We start from the raw sequence: 16090 nt of genomic DNA on the forward strand, positions 1-16090 counted from the left end.
TTCTCGCCTCACTCAGTGCCGGAGTCTTCACCCCTCCCGGCGGGTTCTGATTAGCCACTTCCGACGCGTCTCGGGGTCCCGATTGGCCCGCCGGGTCCCTGAGCCCGCTCCCTCCCCCCGGGAAGCGACTACGGCGGCTCCGAGGAGGGGGAGGGGCAAGGAGGGACGGCGGGTCCCCGTCAGTCAGGCAGCGGGAGCCGCCGGGAGCGGATGGCGGCGGCGGTGGCGGCCCCACTCGCCGCCGGGGGTGAGGAGGCGGCGGCCACGACCTCCGTCCCAGGGTCTCCAGGTCTGCCCGGGAGCCGCAGTGCAGAGCGGGCCCTAGAGGAGGCCGTGGCCACTGGGACCCTGAACCTGTCTAACCGGCGTTTGAAGCACTTCCCCCGGGGCGCGGCTCGCAGCTACGACCTGTCAGACATCACCCAGGCTGGTGAGTGTGCAACCAGGCCCCGAGCCCGGCCGGGACCCTCGTTTGCATAGTCCCGCCCCTCGCTTGTTTCTCCCGGGCCGGGGCGTCTGGCCCGCCCCATCACCTGGCCATCGGAGTTCTGGATTCTTTGGATTTGCATAAGTCCGCTACCAGCCCCCTCCCCACTTTAAGAACTACTAGACAACGAGCCCTTGCTGAACACCCAGAGTCCCTGGTCGAGCGTCGTGATAACCCCCCCACCCGCCCTCTGCTGCTCTTATTTGCATATCTGAGCACCTGTAGAATGGTCCCGCCCCTAACCTGGTTGGCTTATTTGCGTGATCTCTTCAACCTTAGTTCTGGTCATTCCATAAAGCAGCCCCCGAAACCGCCCCCCACCCCCGACTCCTTTCTCTTTCTTCGTTTCCAACTCTTTCCCCTGTTCCACCGAGAAACGAGCAGCCCCAGGCCCCCGCTTCCCATAGATTTGCCCCTGACAACCCCAAGTTTGTGTCCTTCGCTTGGTAGTCCCGCCCCCTAAGGCTGCTGCCTCTCTCCACTCTTCACCCAGCCTGCCTGTGGAAAAGAAGCAAATCTCCCACCTCCCCCAACTCTTTTCTGCGCGAGTTCTTCCTCCCATTATCCTAACCCCTTTATCTGAGACTCCTCCTCCTCCTTGCGTGTGTGAGGTCACTGTGGAGCCTGTGATCTCATAGAGACCCTAGAATTCCCATTTCAGTTTCTGCTTTTCCCCAGGGGGGAGGGACTTGAGGCAGTTGCTGAAAGGAAGGAAATCTTAGCTAGAGACGGTCCCCACTGCCCTTCCCACTCCCCCACCCCTAGGATCCCTCTAATCATGCGCCCTCCACCCTGGTGTCTGTTGATGGTAGGGTGTAGGGGACTCCACTGTGACAGGTGAGTCAGGCCTCAGCTGCTCAGAAGGCCGACGCTGACCTTGGGCTGGCAGCTGGGAGGGTGGGGATTGGGAGAGGGGCGGAGGACCGCATTCCCAAAGCCCCACCCCAGCGGAGCCTAGGGTGGGACTTGAGGCTGGATGAGAGTGACCCCCTGATGACACTGCCCTGGGACTGCATTCCCTGCCTAGCAGGTGCCTGCTCACTTGCAAACACCCTAGTCTTTCCTCGACTGTCTGGAGAGAACCAGTTGAAACCACTCCGCTTGTCTTGGGTTGCTAGGTAAACTCACTGGCTGCCTCTGCGGCGAGTGAGTTCAGGGAACCCGGGAGCCATTGCCGTCCGTCTCAATCTCCCCCAGCCGTCTAACCCCCCAGCTCCAGACTGACCTCAGCAGCTGTGTGACACTCGCCGTCTGTTCCCTTTCCCCTCCCCCTTGCTTGTTTTTTGACAAAGACCAAATGTTATTCTTTACTTCCTTAGGGCTCTGTCTGTGAGAGTGGACTCCTGGGGAAAACTCCCAAGAACTCCGGGGCCCCTCCCAGCTCCCACCCCCTCCCGCCTCCTCCCCCAGAATTCCGGCTCAGGGTGCAGCCCGGCTCAGGGTGCAGCCTGTTCTCCTGGGACAGTCTCAGCTTCCTGTGAACCCCTCTCTGCCCTGCTCTCCACACAGGAGCCCTCAGTCCTTTCAGGGCCGGGGTTCTAGGCCAGGTGGGCCTCTCTCATCCCAGGCTCTCTCCTCTGGCCCCTCTCCCCATGCAGGGTGCCTGTAACTTGGGGTGGAAAGGGGAAGTGACAGGGAGCCAGTCAGTGTTGCCCTTACCCTGCTCTCCACACCTCCTTGCCCTTCAGCCCTGACAGACTAAAGGCTTCCAGCACTGCCACCCCAATCATGTGGAAGCTCTCCTCCTGTTTGCCCAGCTCTTTCTGAACCAGCGTGTTCCTTGCACATGCTGTCCCATGGCCTAGGTCCCTGATGTCCCTTGGACTTGTTCCTGGGGCCCTGATAGCAAGATGAATCCTGAGGTGGGGGAAGGGCTGAGCTCACAAAAGAGAAGTGCAGCTCGTTCTCTCACAGACCACATCCTGTGCCTCCTAGGCCCTGCCTCCTCCAGCCCTGCTCCTTTCCGCTCCTCTGAGCTTTTGCCCGCTGTGCACCCCATCAGAACTTGCTCCCCACCCCTTCTCCCACAGGCCCCTGCAGTGTACACCAGAGAAAGCAGGCAGGTGGAGGGGGCGGGGCGGGCAGACGCATCTGACCCTCCCAGCCTCTCTGGAACTGTCTTCTTCTGTGACAGGTCTTCTTTCTGTGCACAGCAGGGCTGGGAGCAGAGGGGGTTCCTGGGGCGTCAGGCTGTCATCCACCCTGGTAAACACAGGGCCCACCAGAGACAGAAGCCAACAGATTGTTTCTGCTTCATTTCCTGTCACAAGACTCACCTCCTTGGGGGATAACCCCAGCTTCCCCTCCCCACGGCTTTTGCTTGCCCTTCCCTGGAGAGGGCCCTCTAAGAAGCTCACCCAAGCTCCGTGGCCTGGGACTTCCCCCAGCAGGCCCTGGGCCCCTCCCAATACAGGCTGAGCAGAGAAAGCAGAAACCCGGCTGCAGAGGTCTGAGCAGTGAATGCCTCCAGCCTGGCAGGAACCCTGCCCTGGTCTAGCAAGCCACTTGTTGAGATAAAAGGATGGCAGTAGACTCTCCCCTCCTTTCTGCCCTCTCCACGCCTCGCCCATGCCCAAGACACAGGCGTTGGTCTGAAGTCTGGGTAAAAGTGAGAGAGGAAGTAGAGGCAGGCTGTTGGGAGTGGAAGAGGGTAGGAAGGAGCCCAATCGCTGCCTGCGACTCCAGTTCCCACCTCTGGCTTGGTCCACTTGTCTTTCCCTCAGGTCTCGGAATCTGTAACTTCATAGTCCCATGGGCCTGGCTTGCTGATCCCAGGGGCTGGTGAAAATCTGTAGGCCAGAGTCCGGTCTCTAGACTAGGCTCTAACGACCCCTGGTTTTCCCGCTAGGTTGAAGATAGGTTGAGGGTGGGGGACGGAGCCCTTAGGAGGGAGGAGCCTCCTTGGCCATCTCCCACGGGGTGGCTCAGTGTCTTGCCCTGGACCTCCCAGCCCGTCACCTTGCTCGTTCCTTTGGAGCATCAACCTCCTATGACCTTTGCCTTCCACCTCCTCAGGCATCACAGGACGACGGGGACCACAGGAGGTAGAGAATCTAACCAGCCTGGTAGAATGCCCTGCGTTTGTGTGTCTGAAGACAGTGTGTGTGGCTCGCCTTCCCCCCACCCCCAGTCTAGGCTTCTCAGCCCAGTCTTGCCTGTGCCCTTCTGGTCATACCTGGAGTGTGCTCCAGGTTACGAAGTCTTTCTTCTTAAACTCGAGGGAGTCCAGGTTTATAGGTCTGATTCTTTAGGTCGGCTAGGGAGATAGAGGGCTGGGCAACTGGCTCCGGGGAAGTTCAGGATCCTCCTGTCCAGGACTGGGCCTTTGCAAGCTCCCCCCGACACTTGTTTCCCCTAGACCTGTCTCGGAACCGGTTCCCCGAGGTGCCAGAGGCAGCATGCCAGCTGGTGTCCCTGGAGGGCCTGAGCCTGTACCATAATTGTCTGAGATGCCTGAACCCAGCCTTGGGAAATCTCACCGCTCTCACCTACCTCAACCTCAGGTAGGGAGGCAGGGCCACAGGAGGGTAGGGGGTTGTCCTTCTCAGCCCCAAGTACCAGTGCATGGCACCCTGAGTGACCCTCCCCGTGACCCAGAAAGTAGGGCAACACGGGAGAGTTCCTGCCTGGAGGGAGAACCCACTGCCTTTCTCCCTCCTGCAGCCGAAACCAGCTGTCATCGCTGCCGCCCTACATCTGTCAGCTGCCCCTGCGAGTGCTCATTGTCAGCAACAACAAACTGGGAGCCCTGCCTCCCGACATCAGTGCCCTGGGGAGCCTGCGACAGCTCGTGAGGATGGGGAGCAGGGAGACTGGGGGGATGGCTGAACCAGGCACTAGGGACTTTTGGCAGGAGGGCAGGGAAAGGCGGGATGCACCCTAGGGGAAAGGACGAGACCAAAGGAAGTAGCCTGGTCCAGGAGGCAGTTTCTGATGCTCCAAGTCTGATGCTCTTTCTGCACGTCTTTCCTTGTCTTTCCTCATTCCAGGACGTGAGCAGCAATGAGCTGCAGTCGCTCCCCACGGAGCTGTGCAGCCTCCCTACCCTGCGGGATCTCAACGTTCGGAGGAACCAGCTCAGTACCCTGCCTGATGGTGAGGAAAAGACTTAGAGGATGTCAGGGTGTGTGTGTGTGTGCGTGTGTGTCTACCTTGAATGCCTGACCTAGAGCATGTCAGGGGGTGTGTGTGTATCTACCTTGAATAATGATGCCTTAGTCGCCCAGGGTTTGCCATGTATGAAATGCACTGTAAATTATTTTCCTTGCTCTTGACCAGCACCCCTCTGAAGCCGGTAAGGCAGGGGTTATTAGCTGTACTTGACAGATGTGGGGGAAGGTGCAGTGAGGGCAGTAGGTGAGCCCATCGCCAGGCATCCTGTAGAATTTCATGGTCAGAAAGGGCCTTCGAGGTCACCCAGTGTCACAGCACTTAGCGCAGATGAAGCTCTCAAAACCTGAGTCCGGTGAGGCCCCGTGCTACCTCCCCAGAGATTCTGAACCAGCACGCTGGAGCCCAAGCAAGCCCATTTTAATGAGCTAATTGTGATGCACCCCGACACTTGATAGCCTGTGCTCCAAAGCAGGCACACCTTCCTTTATTCAGTCAGCTTTGCGTGTGTGTGTGTTTCCTGTGTTTTAGGTGGGGACTAGGTAGATGTGAGTGATGTCACTCAGTTCTGGGGCCAGCTCTGAAGATTTAATGGCTTAATGGGGAGAGACAAGCAGAGGGAGGTGCTAGGACAGGAAACTTAAAGCCATAGACGCTGGAGGGAGCCACGTGGCTCTGCCTGGGACCCTGGGGAAGACCTCGGCCCCAAGGCACATAGGAGCTGGCCTTTGAAGGAGAGTTCCCCATCCTTCTGCAGCCCAGGCAGATGCACCCCTATGTGTAGAGCAGGGAGGTCCAGCATGGAATGGTTAAGAAGGCAAGCCAGGACTGGTGGGAAGGACTGCAGCCGTGCTACCTGTGTTTTTGAAAAGCAGGCGAGAGGAGTCAGGTGGCTACCTGTTTCTCTGGGCTCCTCCCATCCTTCTTCTAAGATGGTAGGGGTACGAATAAGCATTTGATCAGCGCTGTCTCTGGGCCATAAGAGACCCCAGCAAAATACCCTGGGGAAACAGAGGAAGGAGCAATAAATTCCAGCCTAGTGTCTGAAAAGATTTCAGAGAAGAAGTGACACCTGAGCTGAACCTGGAAAGATGCATGGACAGAAAACTGGGGCTCTCCTAGCTGAGCAGACAGCATGTGGGGAGGCCAGAGCCAAGGGGATGGAGGGCGGGCTGATGTGGTGTGAGGGTGGGAAGCGAGGTGGGGAATGTGGGCAGAGCCAGGTCATGAACTCCTCAACCAGGGAATGCTGCTTGACTAGAGAGCAGCGATTTTCATTCTTATCCTGTGTCTCGGCTCATCACTAATCCAGGGGGTCTCTCTGAGAAGTGGAGAAGGGTACCATTCTCCTGCGGGTGGGCCAGGGCTTGACTAAGTAGAGCGCCTGGAGGTTGCCGCCCCCTCATGCCGTGCCTTTGTTTAGGACACCGCCCGCTCACCTGCAGCAGCCCTGGCTGCAAGTCCTGGAAGGCTTTTAAGCAGCAAGGTGTCACAGTTTGATTTGGGCTCTGTGATGGACACTTGAGGAGGAGGAAGTGGCAGTGGGGTGGAGTGGGCAGGGAGGAGAAGCGGATGGGCAGCAGCTAGAGTCAGTTTGAGTGGGCAGAGGAGCAGGGTGGTGATTCCTGGGAGCGCCCTCCGCCCACCAGGGCAGAGGGGCTGCCGGAGAGGTGACATGCCAGCCGGGGGCAGAGGAAGTGAGCACAAGGCCCTGCCCCTGAGCATGCTCCTGACTTCTCCCTCACCCACCCCCAGAGCTGGGGGACCTTCCTCTTGTCCGCCTGGATTTCTCCTGTAACCGTGTCTCCCGCATCCCGGTCTCCTTCTGCCGCCTCAGGCACCTGCAGGTCATTCTGTTGGACAGCAACCCCCTGCAGAGCCCACCTGCCCAGGTGAGTTGGGAGCAGGGCTGGCCGAGAGTGGGCAGGAGTTGGGGGTGTGGGTCCCTTTGGTAGTCAAGCAGCATCCGGGGATCCCCCCCTTCCCCTCACTATGCGTCTCCACACCCAGATCTGCCTGAAGGGGAAACTTCACATCTTCAAGTATTTGTCAACAGAGGCTGGGCGGCGCGGCGGGTCTGCACTGGGGGACCTTGCTCCTTCCCGCCCCCCGAGTTTCAGCCCCTGGTAAGTTCCACATGGGAAGAAAGGAAGCCCCTGGATACTTATACCTCTCCCCAGCACCAGGGACCCCGTGGTTTCCAGAGGGTGGATGAGGGGGTGGCCACCCAGAACGGGGCTGACCGGCTCTCCCTGGCTGGCCCCAGCCCTGCCGAGGACTTGTTTCCGGGACGTCGGTACGATGGCGGGCTGGACTCGGGCTTCCACAGCGTTGACAGTGGCAGCAAGAGGTGGTCTGGAAATGAGGTAAGGGCCTCCTTCCCACGGGACACGGGGGATCTCGGCCCCAGGGAGAACCTGAGCTAGGACCCTTCGTCTTCTGCCTTGAAAGCTCAGAGTGATAAGGGTGGCTGGAGCCGTCTTCTTCAGTCCCTTGTCCAAGAACCTCAGGGAAGGGCTGGTTCACCACGGGCCCCGGACTCTGGAGGGTCTATCTCCCATCTCTGCCTTTCTGCACTTCCAGTCAACAGATGAGTTCTCCGAGTTGTCGTTCCGGATCTCAGAGCTGGCCCGGGAGCCTCGGGGGCCCAGGGAGAGAAAGGAGGATGGTTCTGGTGAGCAGTGGGGTCATGGGCTGCGGGCTGGGGGTGTGGACGAGGCCCTTAGCGCCCCCCTCCGCTCGCTGACACGCCCTGCTCTCTCTAGCTGACGGAGACCCTGAGCAGATCGACTTCATCGACAGCCACGTGCCTGGGGAAGATGAGGAGCGAGGTACCGGAGAGGTGAGGGGCCGCAGCATCCCGTGTCCATCTACCGTAAGAGAGCCCGCGGGAGCAAGCCAGGGCAGGCTTGGGGACCCCCTCAGCCCCTCTGTTGTTCTGTCTTCAGGAGCCGCGGCCACCAGAGTCGAGCCCTGCGGCAGGAGACGGGGAGAGGGCACCGAGCAGCAGGTACTGCGGAGCCACCCGAGGCGGCACCCCTCCCTTCACACGCTTCTCCTCTCCCCTACCCAGCTCTACCTCTGTCCCTCTGCCCTCAGGCGGGAGGAGCCAGCCGGGGAGGAGCGGCGGCGCCCGGACACCTTGCAGCTGTGGCAGGAGCGCGAGCGGCGGCAGCAGCAGCAGCAGCAGCAGAGCGTGGTGTGGGGGGCTCCCAGGAAGGACAGGTGCGCGTCGAGCGGCGGCCTGGCGGTGGGCGCTGGCAGGGAGCCCCCATGCGCTTCTCTGTCTCTTGGGGGTGGCGGAGCCCTGCCGGGCACTGCTGACCCTGCGTCTCCTTCCTTTTCTAGTTTTCTGAAGCTGGGGGTCAGGGCTGCTGGTGGGGGTCCCGGTGCCTCGTCCACTCAGGCCACCTACAAGTATGTGTCCTGGCCTCCACCTCTCTCAGTCCCCACCCTGCGTGCACACCCTTGCCCCAACCACCCCTCTGATTCCCCTTCTGTCTCCTCAGCGGCACGTCCAGGTCCAACACCACCCAGCTGGGAGCGTCAGCGGGGCAGGGAGCCCCCACCCCTGCCCTTGCCTCCACCTCCCAGGAGCCCCCGCTTCCATCTGGACCAGGTGGGAGGGGGGCTTTGGGTGGAGGAAGGGGGCCTTTGTAGGTGGGAGGGGCGGGCTGAGGCCTGGCTGGCGGCCTGAGGGAGGGGTAGGACACTGAGGAGGTGTTTCTCTCCCCCGTCCCTGTCCCCTGGCTCCGGCCCCCAGCGACCGCACCTGCTCCCCGGCCACTCAGCTCCATTCAGAGACCAAACAGCTTCCTCTTCCGTTCTTCCTCTCAGAGCAGCTCAGGTGGGTCTTGCCCCTCCCCAGTACTAACCCAGTACTAATGCAGCACTAAGCTCCAGGCTGGGGTCATCCCTTGTGGCCTAGAAGTTCTCTGGTCAATTGTCCCTTTGTGTGGAAAATCCCACAAGCACAGAGGCAGGAGATGTGGGTGCCAGACACTGCGACCTGGCTACAAAGTCCATGGTGGGCGGTGGAGACAGCCCCACACCCCCCTTTCCTCCAGGCCCTTCCTCACCAGACACTGTCTCAAGACCTCGGCGATCCCCCCAGCTTTTGGACGAAAAGGAGGTGATGGCTCAGCTGCGCCAGGTATGAGAGGTGGGACTCGTGTGGGTTCCGCGTGGGCCCCTGAGCTTCCTGGCTTCCCTCAGCCGCCTCCTTGCCCAGCCTGGTACTTCCTCTGGAGACTCTGACCTCTCCCCCTCCTTCCCATCTCCCAGGTGCTTGAGTGCCAGCTGCAGCGGCCCCTGCCCGATGACCTGGCTGAGGCTCTGGCCAACGGGGTCATCCTCTGTCAGCTGGCCAACCAGCTGCGGCCCCGCTGTGTGCCCTTCATTCACGTGCCCTCGCCTGCTGTGGTCAGTTGGCGCCCAGGGCAGGAAGGTAGGGGTTGGGGCAGGAACCCCTGGGGCCTCTGTCTTACTCCCTCTTTCCTTTCTTACCCACCCTCAGCCAAAACTCAGTGCCCTCAAGTCTCGGAAGAACGTGGAGAGTTTCTTAGAAGCCTGTCGAAAAATGGGGGTACCTGAGGTATGGGGGTGTGCTCTCGGGCGCAGGGCTGGTCTCTCCTATAAAGGGTGCAGTGTCCTGGGCTCAGCGAGGCCCTCTGCATGGGTGCTCATGGGGGTCTCTGCTCCCCAGAAGGAAGCACAGCCACCAGCCCTCCTGTGTGTCCCCCGCATGCCTCCCTTCCCGCTCCCTGCATGTCGGCGTGGCTCTGGCCCTGCATGTGAGGGCAGGGGTGGGAAGGATGGTCTTGCTGCTGCTCTTGACGTGTGTACTTTGTCTTGTCCATCTGTCCTACTCTCCCTTCCCAGGCTGACCTGTGCTCGCCCTCAGATCTCCTCCAGGGCACCGCCCAGGGGCTGTGGACCACCCTGGAGGTTGTGAAGCGGGTGGGGGGCAGGGCCCCCCCACCCCCCTGGCCCCCCTCCGGTCTGGGCGGCTTCATCCTCTTCTACGTGGTCCTCATGCTGCTGCTCTGTGTCGTCTACACTCGGCTCCTGGGTTCCTAGGACCCGAAGCCACCCCCCCCACCCTGCCCTCTTTCTATTTATAAGACTCCTGTGCAACCCCCTCCCCACCAGTGGTGCCTTCAGCCCCTACCAAAGACACTAGTGAACCCCACCCCTCATACACACTGACTTCAGAGGCCCCACTCTGGTACCCCCAGACCCTGGGCCCCCAGCCTCTGGTTCCCTCCTGTAGCCCCTCCCCCTGGCCCTCCCACTGTGTGCTGATGGTGCCTTCAAATTCTCTCCCCGCTTCCCCAGAGGGTGGATCTTAACCTTCCTCCTTGCACCCCCGCCCCGCCCTCCCCCCCCACCCCAACCCCCCCCACCCCCACCCCCCGCTATAGGGGGCTAAATTATCTATATTTTGTAGAGAGAACTCTATATTTGTAGGGGATGCAGGGGCCCAGGCTGGGTCTCTGTCTCTTGTATAAATTGTACAGATCGTGGCTGCCTGTGTGTTTGTGTGTGTGTGTGTGTGCGCGTCTGCTCCTGCTGTGCTGGGCCCAGCCCCAGCCGTGTCCCCTGGGCTCTATGTGCCAGCCCGCCTACTTCAGCATTTTCCTCTGGAAGTGGCAGGTCTGTCCTCCCCTCTAAGCCTCGGCCCGCTGTGTCATCTCCCTTCTGTTACCCTCTGCAGCTTCCTTGCATCTCAGTAGTCCCCAAGCCATGTCCAGGGTGCCCTTGACCTTTGTCTGCTACATCCCGTCAGCCCCCTTGGTCCAGGCTCCTTTAGGGTGTCTCCTACCCCACAGCCGAGAGGAGGAGGTGATAAGGGGAACTTAACCCAGGCCCCTTCCCCCAGGAGTCCCTGTGCCAGCCCCACCACATCCTGGAAGAGGAGGGGGCCCCGGGAAAGGGCCTCCCCTACGTCGCTGCTGTCATCCATGCACTGCTGGAACGGCCTTAGGGTTGAGGTCGGGGTGCAGGGGCCCAACCCGGCGGGGGCCCCAGGAACCGAAGACAGCGGCGTATGGGCTCCGCTCTCTAGCGAGGACTGGTGAGGGCGGCCTCGGGCCTGGCCCTATGCCTCGGGCACCTCTGCCCAGGAGGTTGGAAGCAGGCCGGCCCAGCAAGGCGCGTGGCCGCCTCTGGGTGCGGCCAACGGTCTGGGATGGAAGACGGGGAGCTGGATGTTGTGTCAAGTGCAATAAAGAGAAGCCGGAAGCCCTCTAGGTCATCCCTCAGATATGTGTGTGTGTGTGTGTGCGGACAAGGGCAGTGCATGTGGGGAGCGGGTGCCCTCCTCACGTGCACATCCGGGTGGCCTCCACGTCTACTTCCGGTGCTGCGGTTCTTTCCCAAGCTTCGCCCTTGCGCGCGGCCCTGCCACCCCGCCGCCAGGGGGCGCTCGCGGGAATCCCCTCGGGTCCGCGTGCCAAGTGACCCGGAAACGCACTGGGCGCCCGCGTCACGAGGCATTGCGAGGCCTGGCGAGGTGGGCCGCAACCCAAGCTCGCGGGCACGCGCGCGTGGCAGCGCAGGTCTCTGAGGGCGGCCGGGCAGGAGGAGGGACCACAGGGCCCAGGCGGGCTGCGCAAGGGCCGAGGTGTGGCCCTGCCCGCCTTCCTGACTCTACATGCTGCCCTGGACCCCCCGGCAGTGGGGCGCGGGCGAAGAGCAGGCGCCCAGGGAACGACGCCCCTCAGTGGGCAGCGGCCTCTCCCAGGCCTGGGACTCCAGAGAGAAAGCCCTTGGGGAACCAGGAACAGCCGCACAGGGCAGGTGAGGGGCTCGGCCGACGGCACTTGGGGCGAACCCAACAGGGGCCCACAGTGTGAGGAAATTTCAGTTGTCCCTACTGAATAATGGGTATGATCCGTCTCCCCACACCGGGCACCCTGGTCTCTGCCTTGGAGATATTCAGACTTGGCTTGGGGGAGATGACTGGGGGAGGCTGTAACCGGAGCATCTCAGTACCCCTCTCCCTGCGCCCCCAGCCCTCAGCCCTGGCCTCGAAGGCTTTCCTGGACTCGGAAAGAGCAGCTACGGCCTCGGCTGCCCCCAGGCCTGGCTGCCAAGCATTCCCTGGGAACTCCAGGTAGGTACAGGGTCCTGCCACCTTTACCCCCAAGACCCTTTTACTGATTCTGAGGCTGTTGTAATCTCTTCAAGTCTCCTGCCCTCTCTCCCCCTGCCCCCGCCCCCCAGTTCCTTTCTCCCCTCAGAGGACTTGGGGGGTGGCACCATCAAAGATGGCCCTGCTAGCGCCCTGGGACCCCAACTATGAGGCTACAGCAGGACGTCGGCTGGTGTGGGTGAGTTGGGGGTGCCTGTGGCACCGACCTCGGGCGGGACAGGGATGCCTTGGGAGGGCTGAAGCTCAAGGAATCTTTCCTGTCCCTCCCTCCCTGTACAGGGACCCAGCTGTGCGTCTGGCGTCTCCTTCTCAGGCCGGACCTTGTACCATCCCTCATTCTGGCCTCTGTACCAGGCAGCCTCATGCAGGGACCTCAGGCCCAGTCTAGCAGGACATCGGGGTGAAGAGCAAGCGCCCAGGACTGCAGGTACTGCCCTTGGTCCTCTCAGGCTCCACAGAGAACCAGTGCAGAGCTTGCCACCCCAGCAGCTTCTCCTCCCCAGGGTTCCCGGTGATGTGCTCTGAAGACGTCTTCTTTCTGGACCCTCTGCTGCCCCATGGGCAGCGTGTTCCCCTGTACCTATCTGAGGTCCCTCAGCAGGTAAGCGCTCCTCCTGCCTCGGCCTCACCCCAGCCTTCAGGCAGGGCTTGCGGGGAGCCACTGCCCCTCCTCTCTCCTCAGGTGATGGGCTCTCTGAAGCTGCTGCTCCCACGCCCGATCATGTCCCCCTGGCTCCTCCCCATTCCATCTTCAGGCTGCTCCACTACCTGGCTCAGTGGGCCAGAGCTGATCGCCCTCACTGGCCTCCTGCAGATGAGCCAGGGGGAACCAAGACCCAGCTCCTCAGGGGCTCCCGGGCTCCTTTCTGGCTCCCCAGCCCCTGCCTCTGATCACCCAGCTGCCAGTGGTGGCCCAGGCTGTTCTCACTGTGGGGAACCATCTCTCCCTGGGACCCCAGATGCCCAAGGTCCATAGCTCCTCCAGGGACAGAATGGGTCCTCTACTTTCCCAGGCAGGTTCTGTTGATAATAAAACTGTTGGTTTGCAAACAGGCTCCTCGTGGTCAATAACAGAGTGGGGTGCAGAGGCAGGGATGGGGTCTCTTCCTCTATCACAGCTTTGGCTGCCCCTCTCTGATTCTTGTTACTCATTCCCCCATAAGGTGGGGAATCTATGGACCTAAGACCTTTCCAGGCTGACCAAGCAGGGAAACTTTAATGAAGAGGGAGAGTGTACAGTATATTACTCTAGACTAGACTGAGTATATTAGAAGCAAGGACTCCCTCAGCTTTGCCAGGCCTGGGAGGAGGATTGTCTGAGCACAGAGCTGGCATTGGGAGAAGCAAACTAGGGAGTGGGGAGGAAGGGGGTGTCATCACTTCAGCAGGGGCGGGGGAGAGGGCGGTGGGGGCACTAGTGTAAGATACCTGGTGCTCTCATCCCTCTTGCGCAGGGGTCCCAGGACTTTGGCAGACACCTGGCAAACCTGCACGTGGGGGGTGGGGGGGGGGAGGGCCAGGTCTGTATGTCTTCTGCATCATCGATGTTGTCATCATCAGGGGCAGGGTGGGGGGCCAAAGCGGACTTGAGAGTCTGGGGTGATGCTGCAGGAACTCTGTGGGGTAACAGGATCAGGGCTTTGGCTCAGGAGGTGTAGAAATGTATAGGGTTCTGGTGGTGGTGGTGTTTTTTAAGGGGAGAAGAGTTCTAGAATTTTCTCCCTTAAAAGAATCCAATTTCTTGGGGAACCTCCTCCCAAAGATTGGAAGGAATGGAGTGGGCAGCGGGTCCTAGCAGGCAGCTTGGTGCTTCTGCTGGTCACACGTCCTGGGCACATCTGGACTTTAGAGACACTCCGCCATGGGGAAGGGGCCTTTGGGGTTGAGAAGGGGTGGGCGGGAAGGCATTCTTAACCTGCACTTTTTTTCCTCCTTACACCCCCGTCTGTCAGCTATACTGAGTGGTGTCCTGTCGAGGGGAGGCGGGGGTGGGAGTTGGCAGGGAGATGGGGGTGGGATGTCTTCTCACCCCGGCCTCCGCGAGGTTCTGGAACTCCAGCCGAGCGTAGCTATGTGGGCGGGACCTGGCCCCAGGGGCGTGGCCTCGCACCTCCAGGGGAGGGACCAGATCCAGGTCCACGTAGTTGAGGCCTTGGTCCGGGGGCTCGGGGTTGGCAGTGCCCATTCCTATGTAGTCCGCAGCCGCATACTCAATGCATACGTACTCCCCGGCTAACTCTGATGGCGGCTGCAAGCAGGGCTGAGCCCCAGCCCGTCCCCAGCCGTCTCGGATGCCGAGATGAACGCCTTGGAGCCCGGGTCCAGGCTCCCCGGCCCCGGAGGAAAGAGGCAAGAAACTTGAGGAAAAGGACCGTGGTGCACAACAGCTCATGGTCACGTATTCAGTGACCCCTCCATCCTGGAGCGGCTGGCGGGAAGCTGCTTTGGTGGAAGCGGGAAGGCCCGGGGGCTCCATCACAACGTAGCCGCCGGCTTGGCCGCCCTTCATGGGCTCGTAGTCACTCCCGGCTCCCGTTGTTATGTAGCCCCCGCCCTGCTCCAACCTCGCAGGGTTGGAGACTGCCTCCCCAAGCCTCGCCAGGGTCTTGAGGGTTGCTTGCTCGCTGGTCTCACTCGGGCCATTCCGACGGTACAGCTCGCTTGTTTGGGCCGCGGAGTCTGGGGTCTCATAAGATTGGGGGACAGAGGGTCTGAAAGCTCCCGTTGGGGGCTTTCTTGGCAGTGGCTCAGCCCTGCCAACAGCGCCACTGTCCCCGATTCGCTTCATGGCGGCCAGGACGGTCTCGTGAATGCTTTGGGCCACCACGGCGTCGGGGGCCTGTAGCCACAGCTCCCCGGGACCCGTGGGTGCCGAGCGGCCGAGCTCCAGGAAGAAGAAAGAGTCTGCGTGGCCGCACCGGCGCACGCTGAGCAGGGACAGGCGCAGGGCCGGCGGCGGAGATGCCCCGGTGGCCCCGGAGCCTCTGCCCCCTGGCTTCCGCAGCAGACTCAGTACCCCGGAACCCAGGCACAGGCAGTAGCCGCCGCTGCCCAGGCCTCGTGCCCGCCCCAGCCCCTTGGGTCGCAGCGTCACAGGCCAGACGTCCTGAAATGGAGCGAGGATCCAGGCCCCGGGGTCCTCGTGGGAACTGGGACCTGAAGAGACAATGGGCTGGTCACCGGGGCTCCGGGCCGGCAGGTTGGAGACACTGTGCCCCGGGGAATGAAAACCCGAAGGTGTAAACCCTTCAGGTTTGGACTTAACTTCGGAGACCCTTGGGAGGGACGGTCTACGGATAAACCAAGTCCAGAAACCACCACCACCCCAACACACACACATTCCCCCCAGCCGCATCTCCGGCGGCGCGGGGCTGGGGCCTCACCGGCGGTGGCGCGCGCCTCGAGCAGGGCGCTGTACCACGCCTGCTGCTCCGCCTCGCTGGCCGCCGCCACGCCCAGGCTGCGGTCGCGCGTGTACAGGACGATCAGGTGGCGCTGGCGCGCGTCCATGCGCTTGCTGATGGTGCAGGCGCCCCCCAGGCTCACGCTGAACTTGGGCGGCGTTCGGCCGGCACGGAACTTCTTCTCGCTTTCGTAACACTCAAGGCGCGGCGGGTCGGCGCGGAGCACAAAAAAGCGGCGGCGTTGGGACTTCTGCTTCCGCAGGTGGCCGCAGAGCCGCACGTCAGCCGGGCAGACCCAGGGCCGCGGCGGACCCAGAGCCACGGCGGCCGACTGGGCCTCTGGGGTCGTCGTGGGGTCTCCGGGCTTCATTCTTGCCCAAAGCAACCAGGTGGCCGAAGCAAGGGGCTGGGACGGCTGGGAAGGGACTGGCAGAGGCGGGGTAGAAAGAGCGGTCCCCGGGGACGGGGGCGGCGTCCTGACCGGTCTGGATACTCCGCGTCTCTCTCCTGCTCCCGACTTCGTTTGGCCCCTCGCTGCGCGCAGCATGTGCCCCAGTGGCGCCCGGTGGCCTGAGATACCCAGGTCTCCGACGGCCTCCCCTCCTCTCCCCTCCCTCCTAACAGGGATCGCGCCTAAGTCCCCACCCCCGCGAGGTTAACCCTCGCGCACCCCGGCGGTGGGAGTGGAGTTTGAGTCGGGAAGTCCAGGAGAGGCGGCCTCTGCCTCACCCCACCCCACACCGTCGGGGCTGGGCTTTCGCAGGAGCCGGGGAGTGATCTGAGCTGATTGCCAAGAAGGCAGCCAGGGAAGGCGCGTGTGCGGGGAGCCACGTCTGTGGTGAACACGCTGGTGGGTCCTGGGGGGTGGGCGGACCGCTGAGCCGGGCCACCCTTACAGCGGCGCCCGCGGCTCCCCACTCCGGCTCTAGGCAC

The 16090-nt window shown here is 62.0% G+C and overlaps 3 protein-coding genes across 7 annotated transcripts; 2 read left to right on the forward strand and 1 right to left on the reverse strand.

Moving 5' to 3' along the window:
* Positions 1–41: 41 nt before the first annotated feature.
* Positions 42–10860, forward strand: LRCH4 (leucine rich repeats and calponin homology domain containing 4). Of its 2 annotated transcripts, none has more exons than XM_070780143.1 (18): positions 42–430; positions 3846–3990; positions 4151–4277; positions 4477–4582; positions 6353–6489; positions 6608–6723; positions 6864–6963; positions 7181–7271; positions 7363–7439; positions 7546–7607; positions 7697–7822; positions 7946–8014; positions 8107–8216; positions 8361–8444; positions 8665–8750; positions 8882–9019; positions 9114–9191; positions 9479–10860. In XM_070780143.1, exons 1-18 carry the CDS (start codon positions 211–213, stop codon positions 9674–9676), a joined length of 2070 nt encoding a protein of 689 aa, XP_070636244.1. In that variant the 5' UTR covers positions 42–210; the 3' UTR covers positions 9677–10860. The 2 variants fall into 2 exon arrangements, with proteins under 2 accessions (XP_070636244.1, XP_019843162.2); XM_019987603.2 differs by having other exon boundaries at positions 44–430; positions 10479–10860.
* Positions 10861–11086: 226 nt separating this feature from the next.
* SAP25 (Sin3A associated protein 25) lies at positions 11087–12803 on the forward strand. 3 transcript variants are annotated; one of them, XM_070780150.1, is made up of 6 exons: positions 11087–11398; positions 11614–11714; positions 11789–11931; positions 12033–12180; positions 12257–12354; positions 12436–12803. In XM_070780150.1, the coding sequence occupies exons 1-6, from the start codon at positions 11253–11255 to the stop codon at positions 12727–12729; spliced, it is 930 nt and encodes a 309-aa protein (XP_070636251.1). In that variant the 5' UTR covers positions 11087–11252; the 3' UTR covers positions 12730–12803. The 3 variants fall into 3 exon arrangements, with proteins under 3 accessions (XP_070636251.1, XP_070636250.1, XP_019843167.2); XM_070780149.1 differs by having other exon boundaries at positions 12257–12803; XM_019987608.2 differs by having other exon boundaries at positions 11825–11931; positions 12257–12803.
* Positions 11732–15799, reverse strand: LOC109578427 (insulin receptor substrate 1-like). Of its 2 annotated transcripts, XM_070780146.1 has the most exons (3): positions 15137–15799; positions 13783–14909; positions 11732–13369 (listed from the first exon to the last, which is right to left on the reverse strand). In XM_070780146.1, the coding sequence occupies exons 1-3, from the start codon at positions 15702–15704 to the stop codon at positions 13310–13312; spliced, it is 1755 nt and encodes a 584-aa protein (XP_070636247.1). In that variant the 5' UTR covers positions 15705–15799; the 3' UTR covers positions 11732–13309. The 2 variants fall into 2 exon arrangements, with proteins under 2 accessions (XP_070636247.1, XP_019843163.2); XM_019987604.2 differs by having other exon boundaries at positions 11732–14909.
* Positions 15800–16090: the final 291 nt, after the last annotated feature.

This window comes from Bos indicus, chromosome 25, assembly GCF_029378745.1.
Source record: "Bos indicus isolate NIAB-ARS_2022 breed Sahiwal x Tharparkar chromosome 25, NIAB-ARS_B.indTharparkar_mat_pri_1.0, whole genome shotgun sequence".
Lineage (NCBI taxonomy): Eukaryota > Metazoa > Chordata > Mammalia > Artiodactyla > Bovidae > Bos > Bos indicus.

Excerpts from the sequence above, each read along its gene's own strand:
- LRCH4 (XM_070780143.1), top strand. The coding sequence starts at position 211 with ATGGCGGCGGCGGTGGCGGCCCCACTCGCCGCCGGGGGTGAGGAGGCG. Across the intron at positions 7,823-7,945 it reads GGGGCTCCCAGGAAGGACAG|TTTTCTGAAGCTGGGGGTCA; the intron begins GTGCGCGTCGAG and ends TTCCTTTTCTAG. Across the intron at positions 8,445-8,664 it reads TTCCTCTCAGAGCAGCTCAG|GCCCTTCCTCACCAGACACT; the intron begins GTGGGTCTTGCC and ends CCTTTCCTCCAG.
- SAP25 (XM_070780149.1), top strand. The coding sequence starts at position 11,253 with ATGCTGCCCTGGACCCCCCGGCAGTGGGGCGCGGGCGAAGAGCAGGCG. Across the intron at positions 11,399-11,613 it reads GGAACAGCCGCACAGGGCAG|CCCTCAGCCCTGGCCTCGAA; the intron begins GTGAGGGGCTCG and ends CTGCGCCCCCAG. Across the intron at positions 12,181-12,256 it reads GCAAGCGCCCAGGACTGCAG|GGTTCCCGGTGATGTGCTCT; the intron begins GTACTGCCCTTG and ends TCTCCTCCCCAG.
- LOC109578427 (XM_019987604.2), bottom strand. The coding sequence starts at position 15,704 with ATGCTGCGCGCAGCGAGGGGCCAAACGAAGTCGGGAGCAGGAGAGAGA. Across the intron at positions 14,910-15,136 it reads CGAGGCGCGCGCCACCGCCG|GTCCCAGTTCCCACGAGGAC; the intron begins GTGAGGCCCCAG and ends TTGTCTCTTCAG.